Source organism: Syngnathus scovelli, chromosome 3, assembly GCF_024217435.2.
Source record: "Syngnathus scovelli strain Florida chromosome 3, RoL_Ssco_1.2, whole genome shotgun sequence".
NCBI classification, from domain to species: domain Eukaryota; kingdom Metazoa; phylum Chordata; class Actinopteri; order Syngnathiformes; family Syngnathidae; genus Syngnathus; species Syngnathus scovelli.
The window spans coordinates 24,946,296-24,962,073 of record NC_090849.1 but is presented as its reverse complement, the minus strand read 5'-3'; the positions used below and the strand labels follow the sequence as shown (position 1 = coordinate 24,962,073).

The window sequence follows — 15,778 nt, the reverse complement described above, 5'->3', positions numbered from 1 at the left end:
CACAAAACTAAAAAAACAATAGAGTGATCGATCACGCAAAAGGTTTTCATACAAGCCGTGTCGCGAATTGGGAGGTTGCGAGTAACTGATGCCCCTTAAACGCACCACAAGGAAAATTTGGCCTGTCCGAGCCCCCATGAACACAGCAGCCGCAGCCTTCCTTCGCGACGTCACTTCGGTTGAGTGGTGAAAGAGGAGAGCAGCAAGCAGTGCGAGGCATCCACGTCGCGACCACTTTCGCTCTCATTCTACCCCCTATTTCTTTTTTGGTCGCCTTTTCGAGCACCATGGAGCCTCAGGTCAACCAGAAAACCATCAACTTCGGAGCCGGTCCAGCTAAACTCCCGGCGCCGGTAAGTTTGAGCTTTTTTTGCGAGCGACGTCAAGTCTCCATTCGAAAGTGCAATCAAAATTCCACTTTTGCTGTATGAGCGCATTTCGAGGACTGTTCATTGTTGTAAAACGATACAGTCGTGAGAAAAACAAGTGTTAAAACAGAGGACAAAGCCCACTTAGAACGATAGGCGAGATCAGTGTAAATCAGCATGGCCGGCCGGCCGGCCCACTTTAGCATCGCTCAGCAACAAGATGAAAAGCGGCAGTTGAGTTGCATCAGCTTTCCTCCCCTTCTCCTTCTCCTTCTCCTTCTCCTTCTCCTTCTCCTTCTCCTTCTCCTTCCCCTTCTCCTTCCCCTTCCCCTTCCCCTTCCCCTTCCCCTTCCCCCTTCCCCTTCCCCTTCCCCTTCCCCTTCCCCTTCCCCTTCCCCTTCTCATTGTCGTTCATGTGAAAACTGCGTGCGATCTGTTTTCTGCCAGCCAACCGAACATTCACTTTTTCACCACTTGGCACGCATGACTCGTTTTCTGAAACGTGTCAAATATTTAGCTTGAATTTTGCCAAGAGAATTTAACCCGCTGAAGCACTCAGCTGTTTTTAGAATCTTTTGGGATTTGGTTTTTAAATGGAAAAATATGTAGTTTTCAGGTTCTTTTCTGCAGTCATGGTTGAATGTTTATTTTGTTCATTGCAGTGTTCTCGCAAATCAATAGCATTTTTTAAATTGTCTTTATTATGCTGCAGGTGCTGCTTCAAGCCCAGCAGGAGCTCCTCGATTACAGTGGCCTTGGGATCAGTGTTCTTGGTAAGAAGTGCACCCTTTTCTATGAAAACCCTAACGAGAAAGTCTGACCTTTATAATGCTTTTAGGTTATGATGAATTCAGATCACATCAAAGATGGGATGTTGATGAATTCATTTCCAATAAAGTAACTTTTGTTCCCTCAGAAATGAGCCACCGATCGGCAGAATTCACCCAAATCATAAATAAAGCAGAGAGTCTCCTTAGAGAGTTGCTGTAAGTAGAAGTCTGGTCCCATTTTACTTCAACGTCAATTAAAATGCATTCTAATAAAAAAAAAAAAAAAAAAGTAAATGTCAAAAATGAGCCGCTGTCATCCCCTCAGAAACATTCCCGACAACTACAAGGTGATGTTCCTGCAGGGTGGCGCATCGGGCCAATTCAGCGGCATCGCCCTCAATCTGATGGATCTAAAGGAGGACAAATGCGCCGACTACATCGTGACGGGCACGTGGTCAGCGAAGGCCGCCAAAGAGGCCGAGAAATACGGCAAAGTCAACGTAGTTCACCCCAAGCTGGATAGTTACACGAGTGAGTGAGTGAGTGAGTGAGTGAGTGAGTGAGTGAGTGAGTGAGTGAGTGAGTGAGTGAGTGAGTGCATGTGTTAACCCAAGAAAAGATTGACAAACGGAGACATTCTGTCTCTAAATAAAGAAGAAAAAAATAGGACTCAAGTGCTACCAGGTCCTGCCTGTATTTAGCACTCAGATGGGGAATAGCGCTCGCGCCTCCCTGAATGTGTTGCATCGTGGTGTCAATGCGCATATTCTGCCAAGTTGCTGCTGTTTTTTCATCTTGATCTCAAGCACAAATGTACCAGCGGTGAGTACTCGTGCCGAATGTGTCATTTTCTTCCAGAAATCCCCGACCCGAGCAGCTGGAGCCTAAACCCGGCGGCGTCCTACGTCTACTACTGCTGCAACGAGACCGTGCATGGCGTGGAGTACAACTTCACGCCCCAAACCAACGGGGTGACCCTCGTCAGCGACATGTCCTCAAACTTCTTGTCGAGGCCCGTGGACGTTTCCAAGGTGAGAACACCTGCGACAAATTACGCAATGGCAAACGTCAGCGGGGCAACTCGTTGGTGACTTTGCCCCACTAGATGTACTTAGTACAAAGTCTTGGGTCGATTGAGGAGCCCAAAAATGAGCAGAGGGATCGTCAGCGACTCGTGTCATCCTGTGAGTGATTCTGGTGTATTTCTCTTTGCAGTTTGGTCTGATTTATGCCGGCACTCAGAAGAATGTGGGCTGCGCCGGGGTGACCGTGGTCATCGTGCGCGACGACTTGATAGGCCATGCCCAGAAAGAGTGTCCCATCATCCTGGACTACAAAGTGCAGGCTGAGATGAACTCGCTGTACAACACCCCGCCCTGTTTCAGGTCGTTTATTCTCGAAAAGAATGATTTTGCATATCATACCAAAATAGATTTAAAAATCCCTACCCCACGTCGCTCTCAATTCCACATACATGACATTACGACAATCGTCAATGTTGTGGTTTGAAAGTGTGTTTTCATGCGCAGCATCTACATCATGTGTCTGGTTCTGGAGTGGATCCAAAAAAATGGCGGCGCAGCCGCCATGGCGGCGCTCAACAAGCGGAAGTCGGACATGATTTATGACATCATCAACTCTTCCAACGGCTTCTATTGGTAAGTAGCCGACTTGTTGCTGCTGACATGTTTATGTGCACATTGACACTTAGGCCAAGAAATTGTGGCTGTCTTCTGTAATCCTCACAAGTTACATGTACAGGTATTAAAGTAAAGGATGACGGTTGGGAAAATGTCAACGTCAACAACAGAGTGGAAGTTGGCCAATGTGCTTGAATGAATTTTTTTTTTAGGTCCTCTCATAAAATTATGCGGCGGCCCAAAAAACCCCCACAAATGAAACTTCAATAGATAAATGAAAATGTGTCTTATGTATGGGGTTTCCTCCACCCACTAGCTGTCCAGTGGACGAGCACTGCCGAAGCCGCATGAATATTCCGTTCCGCATCGGGAAGAAAGAGGGCGACGAGGCCTGGGAAAAGGAGTTTCTCAACGGGGCATCCAAACGTGGAATGATCTCTCTCAAGGGACACAGGTTAGAATTTTGCCACCGTTCCCCAGTAGTGTACCGTGTACCATATCGACAATCTTTTTTTGTACGATTGACAACTGCTGCAGTGGTGACAACTGTTTGTCTCCCCCTGCAGGTCAGTTGGTGGTATCCGTGCCTCTCTGTACAACGCTGTAACGCTGGAGGACACGGAAGCTTTGGCCAAGTACATGAAGGAATTCCTAAAAGCACACCAATGAGCTATCCCGGTATAACTTGTTCACTTTGGACAAAAATAAAATGAAATAGCGGTTATGGGCCAAAAGGTGGATGTTGCTGACATTGTTTGATGCTAACCACTTCTAACGTGCACAGCCACACTTAATTCATGTAAATAGCATTAGTATGTTTAACCCTCGCAATACAATCTTTATTCTTTCCGGTGTCATTTGTTGTCTCATTGTTCCTATTAGGAAATGAGGATAGACAGAAGCGAAAGATGAATTTGTTGAATGTACCTGCAGGTGGTGCTGTTTAATTAAATATGTCAAGAAATCGAACTGATTGAAAGACCTCAAGGACGATGTCAAAACGAGTATCAAGTAGATCAAATGCACTCAGGGTAGATAAGCTTTCATTAGTTTTGATTTGATTTTCAAGAAAATATTTGAAAAACAGTGACAGCAGCGGTCAGGAATAACTGGCCGGCCACTCGATACCACCACCGCGCCGGTGGAATTATTGGGACAATTTTCAAACCGAGATATGGATGAATGATTTTGGGCTTGACTCTTTGGCTATGCCAATATATGTAGAATGCGTCTTGTATCCAAAGTTTTTGTATACTACCGTACTTTTTACATGAATGTGTATGCACGTGCATCTTGTACATTGAAATCGACCACAAAGCCATTGTTCTGCTGTACAGAACATCCGTTTTTTTTTTTTTTTTGGGGCCGGTTAGTGGTTGGGCTTTTAATTGTTTAATTGTCACTATACGTACATCATTGGCAAAGATAAGTGGACAAAGAAAAACAAAATTTGTACCAAATGAATAATGGTGAGAATTGCTATTTTCCTCAGTCCCCAGAAGATCTAATGTGCAGTAGTGGGGAATCACTTCCCTGGTGGGTAATTTTCTTCAGAAAAAAAGATATTTATGACCCTGCATGTGGGGGGGGGGGGGGGGGGGGGGGGGAACCTGCAAGTGTGAGATGAAAGTAGGCAGGCGGGCTTTGCAAGGCGAGTGGGGTTAGAGTGGAAGACGGGAGGTTGCGACGGGATTGTGTGGCGATTGGCGTGGCGTCGAGCCGCGCTAATGTGAAAGCTAAAGCCGGCGTTAGGCTGCGCTAAGGCTGCCGTAATGAAAAACACCAGGGAAGACAATATCAAACGGCTCCTCTACATCCTGCAGTGGAGATTAGCCGGCAGCAAAGGAGCGGGCCCCGGCTGGCGGCGAAGCGGAGGCAGGCTTTAGTGCTGCTGATTGAGTCTCTTGTCAAGAGCGACATGCTTGCACGGGGAGAACTTACGACTGCGACTGTCGTGTTTTACACGCTCCATTTCACAATACGTACGCACACAACACTGCTTTGTATAGATACCGAACATGCGGTCTACTTGAGGAGGAAAAGGCTCTTGAAATTGTAAATTCATCCACAAATTATATTTTATCCTCACACTGTGCATTACAGAACATTATGGGAGGATGTTTGTTAGGCTTTTCCTGAATCATTGTTGTTGTTTTTAAAATCATAATACTGAGTAGCACAGTTATGGGGGGGGGACATGAACAGTCAGAAGCCAGGAGTTCTCAGGGTGTCCACTTCACCATGCACTTCCATGTCGAGTCGCTAATGCAAAACAAGTGCACTGCATTTGATGAGAATGAAGGGAGCTGTCTTGATTTTGTCAATTAACATGAACTGTGACTACTCCTACAGCGGCGCAGCCTTACCTTTCGCAGATCAGCCGCCCATGTCTTTGGCGCTTTTCTTAGTAGTTTCTTGCTGAAATGTCATCAGTACGGTTCCAATTGCACTGCACTGAATTCCCGGATGTTGTTGTTGTTGTTGTTAGCTAGCTTAAACCAAGAATGCTTTGGTTGGGTGCTTGGCTAGGGAAGTATGGCAAGCTGCGTTTCGCCCCGCTATCGAGGAATGATCACGTCACGATCCGCAAACATTCCTTCCATCTCGCTCCTCTGTCAATCGATCTTCTTGAATCGATGGGATTTCTGGTGATAGACGCTAGCAGGTAAACAGGAGCGAGGAGCGAGAAATTCCAAATAGAGAAATGAGTTTGGCCCCTACGTGGGGGTCATATTTACTTTCTTAAATACCGTGACATTTGATGTCATATTTTGTGCCCATTATTACCGCCATCGAAAACTAACGGGATAACTCCAACTAAAAGTAAAAAAAAAAAAAAGCATTTTGTTCACAAAAGAAACACACCAAAGAGCAGCACAATGAATTACAACAGGGCATTAAATGATAATGCGGAAATTATTTAAATATTTTATACTCTATTGAATTAATATGACCCTGTTTTTATGAACTAGATTAGGGATGGATTTAATGGCTCAATGCACCCACCGCATGCAGTATTTGTATACAAGCAATTTGAAAAGTCAATTTTCCACAAGTTGTCAATCAAAACGGCAGTCTCTGGCCTTTGTAGGTGTCCTTTTTGATGCAGCTTTTCAATGAGATCTCATAAGATGTTGTGCAGGCAACCAAGCAGGCAGGTGCGCCAAATTCAGTGGCCAGTGATGGCATATTACGGCCGCACGGAATTGCAATCATTGCTGTCATTCATCTCATCTCGACTTTAATCCAGTCATTACTATTTGTGATGAGATAAACAGATGACTTGCGACAAGGCAATTTTCTTCAAAGCGCCGACTCACTGTATTTTGCTGTGTGTGCGTGTGTGCGTGTAAAATGAAGCCAACGCTCCGTGCGGCTAATCTCCGTTCCGCCGTGGCTCCTTTTAATTGGCCCTCCCTGTGTTATTAATGAGCGGGGGGGGGGGGGAAATGGCTTCTAATTAGCTTGTCTCCTTCTCAAGCGAAAGCGGTGGCACAAACACGCTTGGGATCATTAGAGCACTTGACTTGTCCAAGTATTTATCTAAATCACAGAGCAACAATTAGCGCGCGTCGTCAATTAGCAGCAGGCGCCATTGATGGGAAGTGTTCCGATGTCATTTTTACCGCCACTGACTCACTCGTCGTGCCACGCTAAGCACGTGAGACTGCTCAACTGCACGCATTATTCACTTGTACAAATATATTGGGATGATTTCATCGAGTGGTGAACTGCATCTTCGAACCCGGATTGATCATATGAACGTATTTTCTTCAAATCTGAAATCAACTCATATCTATGAATACAAAATGTCACTGAAGGATAATGATCATTTTGTGTAGCTCGTGTGCGCTCATGTGTGTAACCGCGTAAGGCTAACATTTCATCGCGTGAAGAGAGATCTTTGACAGCGCGCTCCGACAAATTTCATTTGCACCTACAGCTAAGTGAAATGAGTCTTACGGGCCGAGACTAATTGCTGCCAGGTGATTGGCGCGCGCGCGCACGCGTGCGTTTGCATGCGTGCATGCGACTGTCGGTCTGCCAACGTCAATACTTGAGTGAATATTTCATGTGCTTGTTTATCTCGGCGTGCGCGTGTGTGTCTGTCGGTGTGTGATAACAGAATGTCAGCAAAGACAGTGGAGTTAATGAGCTGTATTTTGCTACCAGGAGAGGAGAGGTATGAAAAAAAGTCTGCGACTAATGTGTTGGTGTTTGCTGCCTTGCGCAATAATGCGTGTGTGCCTCTGTACGCTGCTATGCAAAATTAGATTGGATGAGAATGCTTATAGAGTGAAATGAAATTTGTCGCATGCTTAAACAATATGTCGATTTGATACAATAGAAAAGTCTCCAGTATAATAAATAAAGAATGTACGCCTGTGGGGATTGTTATATAGCTGTCTATGTGTGTTGCAGCACCGTTTCTATTCAGACAGCTTTTCCTTAAAAGCTAACAACGCACGAACCAAAAACGCATGAATTGACTAAATCGTATTTTTTCTTTCATTTGGGAACGGGTGTACTACAGTACTTTTTAGGCTGGAGGACCTGCGGATAGTAAACGGTTTATGAACGCGTGTCCTTTTAAATGATTAAATATCAATAAAGTAGGTGTAAAACGTTCAGAAAGAATATTTGCATTTTCTCGTGTGATGTAACGCCGCAGCGTTTCTTCCGGATGCCTGCGTTCTCAGCAGGCACACTCCGAAATTGGAAAGCCAAGCCTTTCATGAAGTTTAATAAGACGCTGTTTGGAGGCTCAGGGGAGCTGGTATTAGTGACGGGGAATCACTGCTGCAAATCATATCGGCATAATGAGCCCGCGGCGTGGCGCGGCGTGGCGTGGGAGTCGACCCAACCCGGCGCCCACCGTTTTGTGTTATCGTTATCGTTCCTCTGACACAATATGGACGTCTTACCTCCGCTGTCGTCGCCCCCCCTACCCCGTTGGGGGATTGGGGGGGAGCGTTGTTTAAACGTCGTCGGCCAGCACGGACGGACGGACTGGGGTTATTTCTCATTTCCAAAAGATCACAGCTGCTGTAAATGCTGCGACGGCACGCCGTGAATGCCAACGGCGGCGTGATTGGCAGCTCGACGCCGGCTTCAGCATTTGCATGGCATTTAGCTGGGCGGACGACGGCCACCCCCAACACCTCGGTGGGTAAATAAGATGACTTGTCTGTTCATACACTCGCATGCACGCGTGCAATCCCCCTCCTCGACAACCGCCCGACCAAGCGTCTTGGCCTGCCAAAGCCCGGGCTACGCTCATAATTGTGTGGCATTTAAGCACAGCAAAAGGACATCTACGAGTGCTTTACATTATCGGACCGTCATTAGGTACAATTACGGCTTACCGATGCTCCCCGAGCTCGGCGTCTTGCCATGCAAAACGATCTATAGTTATGAAAATGTCAAATGTAAGTATTGGAATTGAACAGATTCGCGTGAGTCATTTTTGCAGTTTATGGTCTGAATCAAAGCAATTTAGAAATAGAAGGGATGGGACTAACAAGGCTTGTGATGTATAAAAGCGCCATGAGAAGGGGAAAAAAATGGTAGAGATCCGAGAAAGTACTCATCATGTTACGAGAATAAAATGTATGCACCTATGCAAAATAAAAAGTGTGAACAGTCCTCATCTCCTTGTTTGCCAACAACTGAGTGTGTACAGCAGAAATAGAAAAAGGAACATTTCTCCCTTTCAAATAGGTAGAAGTTGAAACATTCGCTGTTACAGTTACACTGCGTTAAACATAAGTCGTGCTACTGGCGCTGTAGCTGTGGCTAACGTTGGCTTGTTTGCAATGCTAATGCTACCATAGTTTTGCTAGCACTGCCATTTTGTCGAAGCCGGATTTACGTTCTCTCTGACTGTTCGTCGTATCTGTTAAAGCCAACATGTAATAAATGAGGTCTTTTATTTCAAATGTGAGTGTTGTTTCTAAACAGTATTACATTTGTGAGTTGAAGAACAATCCAGAATTTTATTCACAAATATGGATACCAAAAGTAAAAAGCTGGTTTACACGAGAAGAAGGTTGTGTTGTTGTTGTTTTGTTTTGTTTGAAATCAACATATTGTTTATCACTCCTTTTTTCATTTGGTTATGTTCCACCGGGTGTCAGAATTCACACGAAGCACTCCGGGACGTTTTATTTTTCGAATATTTTATCTGACTGAACACCGCTTCACCGCGCCGACACTTTTATTCACCTGGAAGAATTCGGAAATGACAGCGGCGGCGGCGGTGACAGCAAGGCAATAAGAAAAGTCGCAGGTAAAAACAACAAGGAAAAAAACCCCCAAACTTGTCAGGAAACAATAAATCAATAAGCCTCGCCAACGCATCCCGGCCAAGTCCTTGACACCTGGAGCTCATTAAACACAGCCTAACGTCAACTTAGAAGAAAAAGAGTACACAGAGGCTGGCTCACCATTTCGCAGCCGAGAGCTGCAGAGCAACCTTGATATATTGTATATACTAGAAATAAATATGATTGTCCTTTAATCTGATTTTATTATACTGGGGACTCCCGCTGGCGGGCCTTCTGAGGGCTGATGGTGTGTAATGTTATTGCAGGAGGTGTGCAGCGTGTTTCATATCCCCTTCCCTTCTTGACGCTGTTTTATCGTGTCAGGGCCATTATTGTTTCTGTTGCTTTCTGCATTTATATGCACCCGTGTATATAACTTCATAAATCAAGTTATTGCGGCTGTCTCTGTTTGCATATGCCTTTGCACCTCCCCGCCCGCCGGTGATCTCTCTAGCTCCGCTACGGCTGCTAATTCCTCCTCCTCCACCTCCACGGAGCGGAGCGGAGCGGAGCGAAATCCTCCCTGGCCTGCAGGCAGGGCCGACTCAAGGCGTAAGCCAGCTAAGCACCTGCTTAGGGCCCCCCTGGCCGCTAGGGGGGGCTTAAGGGCAATTAACAGAACACTTGTTCTTTAATTTGAGTCGAATCAGGGAGCATGTATACTGGTGAGTATGCTCATATTATCTTTCTTCACGTGTCCCTCCACTGTTTGCATTGAAATTCCCGCCCAAGTATCATTTTGTGAACTCGGCTTGCAGGTTCCGCTTGGCTCAGTTAATGAAGCAAGCGTCCTTTATGTGTGTGTGCGTGTGTACGTCTGCATTGGCAGCTTGCATGGCCACTGTGCACTGAGACAGAACTAAACGCTTTCTCTCTCCACGTCATTGAGCAGCATTACAAAGCTCTCTCTCCCTGCTCATCACTCTGACTGGGTGCGGCAGATGTGTGTGTGTGTGTGTGTTTGTGAGCGCGTGTGTTTACAGGACTCGGCTAAGTAGAATGTCAAATAAATCAACCTGTCTGTCCCCTACTGCAGTACTCCCCCATTACTCGTCGGCGCTCATCTTTTTTTTTTTTTTTTTTACCCCTTTTGTCCCTCCCTCTCTGCTTTACGTGGTGTAATTGTCCCTTTAAATCTCATGGGGGGTGTCACGTGTCCCCTGCTCCATCACTGTCATCTGCAGATGACTGTTGTGCATACGCTTGCGGCGATGATGCTATTTTTGTATTTGCTCCACCTGCCTCAGGTATTCCAGTTACGCCTGCATCCGAGCCGCATTCAGAGCGAACGCACTTTCTGTCCCGGACCGGACGGGACCGGTCGGCGTGCTTGTCCTGCTGAATGGTGGCTGATTGAGACACATGGACCGCCTTTGTGCGCTGATCTTGTTGCCATTGATTACCTATCAGGGTTTTTGATTGCATGCAGGAAGTAATTCTTTTAAATAGGCCCTAATGGCCTCCAATCTGGGTTGATGACGCCCTCGGAGAGTCCAATTGCGGGTCCATTTAGGCCCTTTCAGACCTTTCTCGGTGTACATTGTCAGAACCTTCCTCATAGCTCACTGTGCAGTTCCGCGATCTGCATCATGTGGCCTCCTTAAGGCGGAGCGGCGGCTGAGTTGTAGAAAAAAGATATGGATTCTGCCTAAAAAGATAGTAAAGTTGACCTTGTTCCTGTCTCTCGCTCTGATATACTACATGTACAATTGACGCACTTTGGAAAATGATACTTGTACTACACATTATGCTTAACATCGTGTGATTTGTCAGCAATTGAGTCAATTCTTTTTCCACGCAGACTGTTATGAATTTGAATCCCCCCCCCCCCCACCCATAGGACAATAGACCGCTGCTGGTGAACTTTCAATTGCTTTATTGAACAAACGTCACAACATAAATGCAAGTGGCAAAATGGCCGCCTTCGGGGATGGATAAAGATGGCAACAGAAGACCGTATTAGGACTGATCATGTTTTTTGTAGAACAGATTCACGTAATGGTTGCATTTCTGAATGTTGCATATATAAAAAATAATCGCATATTGAATCGCAATTGCAGTAATGCCGAAAAAATACAATTGGATTATTTTTCAAAACGGTTCATCCTCAGCAAACAGCAACCTCAAAGTCAGCCAATGACTATGCAACGCAATTCCAGGAAAATATCTTGGACTGAGACATCCGTGATGATTTAGATTCCGAAAGGTGAACAAGGAAGTAGCTAGCAGGTGAACCGAGCTGTCGAGGAGGCCGAGCCGAGGTGTAATCCCGCTTTTAAGTGGATGTGACAAGCGCGGCTTTCTAATATGCGCAAAAAGAAAAAAAAAATGGAAAAAGGTGACGTGAGAGGCCAGCTATGATAAATCTGTTAAGGATAAGAGAGAGCAGGCTCGGGAAGCGGGGGGTCGCTCCATCATCAGAATGTCGGGCCGTGTTATTATAGTCTGAGTTGGACAGCAGTGTGTGTGTGTGTGAGTGTGAGGGGGGGGCGGGGGGGGGGCATCAGACAGGAAGAGCGCTCGCCGTCTAATCCTCCAATTTTCTTACATTACTAACCCCCAAGCGCCCCCACCTCCCCTCTTATCCCCACCTCTGCCGACAAATGAAACTGGAGATAGCGACGGCTTCTTTCCGAGAATGACTTGCAGGAGTAAAACACACACGGTGAAAGAGGAAGCAAAGCAGAAAGCTGCTCCGCCTCCGGCAACATTCATTGCAGCCGCCAGCCGTTGTTGAAACGCTTCACCTATGCGGCTTCCTCTATGTGAGTGTTTTTTTTTTTTTTTTTTGGCAACATTTGTGTACAATTTGGGCAGATACACAAGAAGCCCTTCAGCGATCAATAACTTCCTGCCAATAAGGAGACAAATCAAATGACGGCATATTAAATTAAGATATTGTTTTACGCTCTCATTGATGGATCACGCTGGAGACTTTCAGGCACTTTTCTTCTTGACTTGCTAGTTACATTGCTCGTAGTTTTGTTTACCTTTCAATCTTCCGCTTAAAAGCTACTTTTTTTTAAATTGGGAGGAAAAAAACTCCCTAAATGTCATTTTTCTCATTTAAATTGATGACGTTTCCTAAAGTGACTTCAATTTCACAAAAATAAAAATGTAAATGCGTCGTTCCATTGCAGTATAGATGGTATACCCTTTGAGACTGCTTGTGATTTATACAGGGCTATACAAATATACAAATAAACTTGACACCAAGGCTGTTCCAGGTCCAATTTAGCCCGTGTCGACCGAAATGGAGTTGTCGGTGTGTGTTAAATAGGCACAAACGATTCTTTTGATGATCGACTAGTTATCAACTATTTTTTGCATTAGTTTTTTTTTTCCTTCCATATCCCAATAACGACGGCCGGCACATTAGCTCAATATCACTGGTGTCTTTCAGCATTTACTGAACCGAACAAAGCAGCGTTGGCAACGCTTCCAACAGGACTGTTTCCACAGTTGCGCCACTCTGGTGCCCGCTTGATTGGTTCCCATTCCAGTCACCTCTCGTTGGGCGAGGCAGAACCCTGACTGAGCGGGACTAATTTGCCATGCTAATGAGATGGCACCAGCAAACACAGCCAGCTGGAGACCAGAGTAAATGATCCTGTCATCGGTCGAGAACACAAACACGGCTAACCGCTAATTAGCTCGCCTCCGCTCGTCCGGGTGACGTTCTCGCAGGAAGATGAAGAACACAGACTTGTGTTGGTGGAAATTAGACGCAAAGGCTTTTTTTTTTGGCTGCAGCGTCGGTCGGTTGTCCTCCTTTCCTTTTTGTCTACGCGCCGTGCACTGAGGGGTGTGTGTGTGTGTGTGCAGCATGGAGATGTGCCATAAGAATAAGGCGGGAAAATATGCTAAGCAGACAATCAAGGTGTACCCCCTGGTGCTAAACAGCCAATCATGGCGGCCCCAGCGTGTGTCACCGAGCGGCAGGAGGCAGAATTAGTCCTGGTTAGCGGCCAGGGCCCTGCCGAGTGGCTGATTAGGCTTTTAGATGGAAGAGGAGACGGGATGTGAAAAGTCTGCCTGCTGCCATGAGGTGACCCAGACAAAGGACTTTTTATCGTGGAGAAAATGTCGAGGCAGAAAGTTGCTTAACCCTTGGAACACAGCAAAGGTGGATGCGGGTTGACTTTATTTGAACGACTCAGTGTTTAGTGTGACACCTCTGTGATGGGCTGTTATAACCTTGACAGGCCCACGCACGGACCCTCAGGATATAATGACCTGCGGTAAGCGTGTGCCTCACACACACACGGTTAAAAGCACTCATCATTATGGAAACGGGGCTCTGGGGGGAAGAAAAAAAAAAAAGGAATATATTGAATGGCGTCTTTTTCAATGAAGATGAATGGAAATCCCCCTAATCCAAAACAGACCCCACCCCAAAAAAACAAGAAGATTATTTATTTATGTATTTATTTGCTGCTGTTTTATGGGGGCCTGGAACGGATTAATGGTATTTTCATTCAATTCTATGGGGAAAGATGATTTGAGACATGAACGCTTTGGGTTAAGAGGGTTGGTCAATGAACGAATTTGACTCGCGTCTCAAGCTGTCACTGTAGCAGTGAGGTTTATGTTGCATTTGAGGGGCGGGAATCGAATGTTTCCCCAAGCATGTCACTGTGATTGAGCCCATCTTTAAATGTCGTCTACACAACCGCACACACATGTCACTTTCACCGTGCGGAGGCAGGATTACCCTGCTGCTGCTGCTGGTGCTGCTGCTGCTGCTGCTGGCGGACTAAATCCTATGCTGCCTCCGCCTCTCCGTCCGTCTCCCTGTCTGGTTATCCCTTCACACGGGCGCCCCCGTTCAAAGGGGACGACCGCTGGGGATTAATGACGTGTTAAGGGGGCGACAATGGAGGATTTAGATGCAGCTAGTAGTAAGGACAGGAGATTTGAGAACACAGGCCACCGGTTAGTGCGCACTGAAGTATGATTAGGTACCGGCAAAGCCTCACGCTACACACGCCAACACATGCGTGCGTGCGTGCGTGCGTGCGTGCACACACACAAAGAAAGCATGATGGACAGGTGATGTATTATCATTGCATGTGCCTAGAGAATAGTGTGGTGGCAAGCTGCTTCTATAGTCAATATACCTTGAAAACCCTGCTGACCTTAAACTCAACAGCAGCAGCAGCAGCAGCAGCAGCAACCCTCGGAATCAACTGCAGAAGTCCCCACATTGTTCTGCTGACACATGCACATGGCCCAAACCGATTGGTCACATCTTTAACAATTTGTAAAATTCATGAGAAAATGTCTTTTTTTGTTTTGATTTGTTTACATTCATCTTCTTGATTGAATTCACTGATGAGTTCCAACGTGTCGCAGCTCCTCCGCACCGCAACGGAAATACAAACCAGATTAGGGTTTCGCGTTTTGAAAAAGTACAGAGGCGAACCACACTGAACTTTACTGCTGGGTGGAAACGTGGCCACTCTTCCATTTGATTCGCATACAAGGTTTGCTGTTTATAGGGCAGGTAATAAACACAGTAAACACTTTCCAGTGACCTTTAAAACTGTGCCATCAGATGTGGTTGGACTGAAGCACAGAGTTTTGACGTCGTAACATGCAACATTGATCTCCTACCACTAAGTAAAGCAAGATTTACACTGCAATTCCATTTGACGCTAACCCGAATTGGGTGAAATCGCTAACCCAGCACTGCTGGGTCATTTATACCCAATGCATTGGGTTAAGGATTTCACCGGGGGTAAATAAAAACAACCCGTACTGATGAGTTAAAGCGACCAAGAAACGGGTTGTCAGTTTAGCCGTCTAACGACGGCTAATCGGCTATGCTATGTATGGCTCACCTTACGTATGTTCATCCTTTTGGGACGACTTGTGATGAGAAGCAGTCATAGCCTGACAAAGGCCTAGTGTTAGTCTCTGACCGACACACACACGCACACACCGCACTCGCTTCCTTCTTACCACCACACATACACAGTGTCACTCATATCCAGCTTGCTACCCATCTCAAAAACCTTCTCCGGAGCAATCTCCTGTGCATCAGCTGCCAAATGAAGTTCCTCTTTAGACCCCCCCAAGAAAAAAAGAAAAACCCACCCGGTCTGTCAAATCGTCGGAGGCCGGCGGCATAGGCAGCCCTCGTGTTGAAGCCAATAATCCGGCGTCGGGGTTTCAGGCGCGCAGAGAGCCGTGATTGACAGGGCTCGATATGAGGCCCTCGCCTCACTTGACATTTGGGTTTCATAAGGTCTGGAACAAAAGGCAGGGGCAAAATAATCAGAGACGGGCGCAGGCAAATAAATCTGTTTATTCCTCCTCACCTAACACCCCCCCCGCCGCCTCGCTCACTTCAGCAACTCCCCTGCTCGCCCACATCACGGTTCGACCGCTAGAGAGGATGGAGGGGGCGGGCGGGGGGGCACGATATTACCTTTTCTGAGCCTTAGTGGATTCACGCGCCACGACAGCGGGTCACTTTAGGCCCTGTGCTTACCTGAGATATTAGTTTGGATGTGTGCTGGAAAGAGATGTGTATTTGGACAGTGTGTGTGCGTGCGTGTGTGTGTGTTTGGGTGCACAGCCTGGTGTCTGTGTGAAGTAACAGAAAGAAAGGATGAGGAGACAGATGAAGACGTGCTGTCCAAGTGTAGTTGATTGTTTTGAAGAGCAGG

The 15,778-nt window shown here is 46.3% G+C and overlaps 1 protein-coding gene across 1 annotated transcript; it reads left to right on the top strand.

Moving 5' to 3' along the window:
- The first annotated feature begins 149 nt into the window (after window positions 1-149).
- On the top strand, window positions 150-3,635 carry psat1 (phosphoserine aminotransferase 1). The gene is made up of 9 exons (XM_049762174.2): window positions 150-353; window positions 1,081-1,141; window positions 1,285-1,354; window positions 1,464-1,669; window positions 1,997-2,169; window positions 2,354-2,523; window positions 2,668-2,796; window positions 3,095-3,232; window positions 3,345-3,635. The coding sequence occupies exons 1-9, from the start codon at window positions 288-290 to the stop codon at window positions 3,445-3,447; spliced, it is 1,116 nt and encodes a 371-aa protein (XP_049618131.1). The 5' UTR covers window positions 150-287; the 3' UTR covers window positions 3,448-3,635.
- The last annotated feature ends 12,143 nt before the right edge of the window (window positions 3,636-15,778 follow it).

Excerpts from the sequence above, each read along its gene's own strand:
- psat1 (XM_049762174.2), top strand. The coding sequence starts at position 288 with ATGGAGCCTCAGGTCAACCAGAAAACCATCAACTTCGGAGCCGGTCCA. Across the intron at positions 2,170-2,353 it reads GGCCCGTGGACGTTTCCAAG|TTTGGTCTGATTTATGCCGG; the intron begins GTGAGAACACCT and ends TTCTCTTTGCAG. Across the intron at positions 2,797-3,094 it reads TCTTCCAACGGCTTCTATTG|CTGTCCAGTGGACGAGCACT; the intron begins GTAAGTAGCCGA and ends TCCACCCACTAG.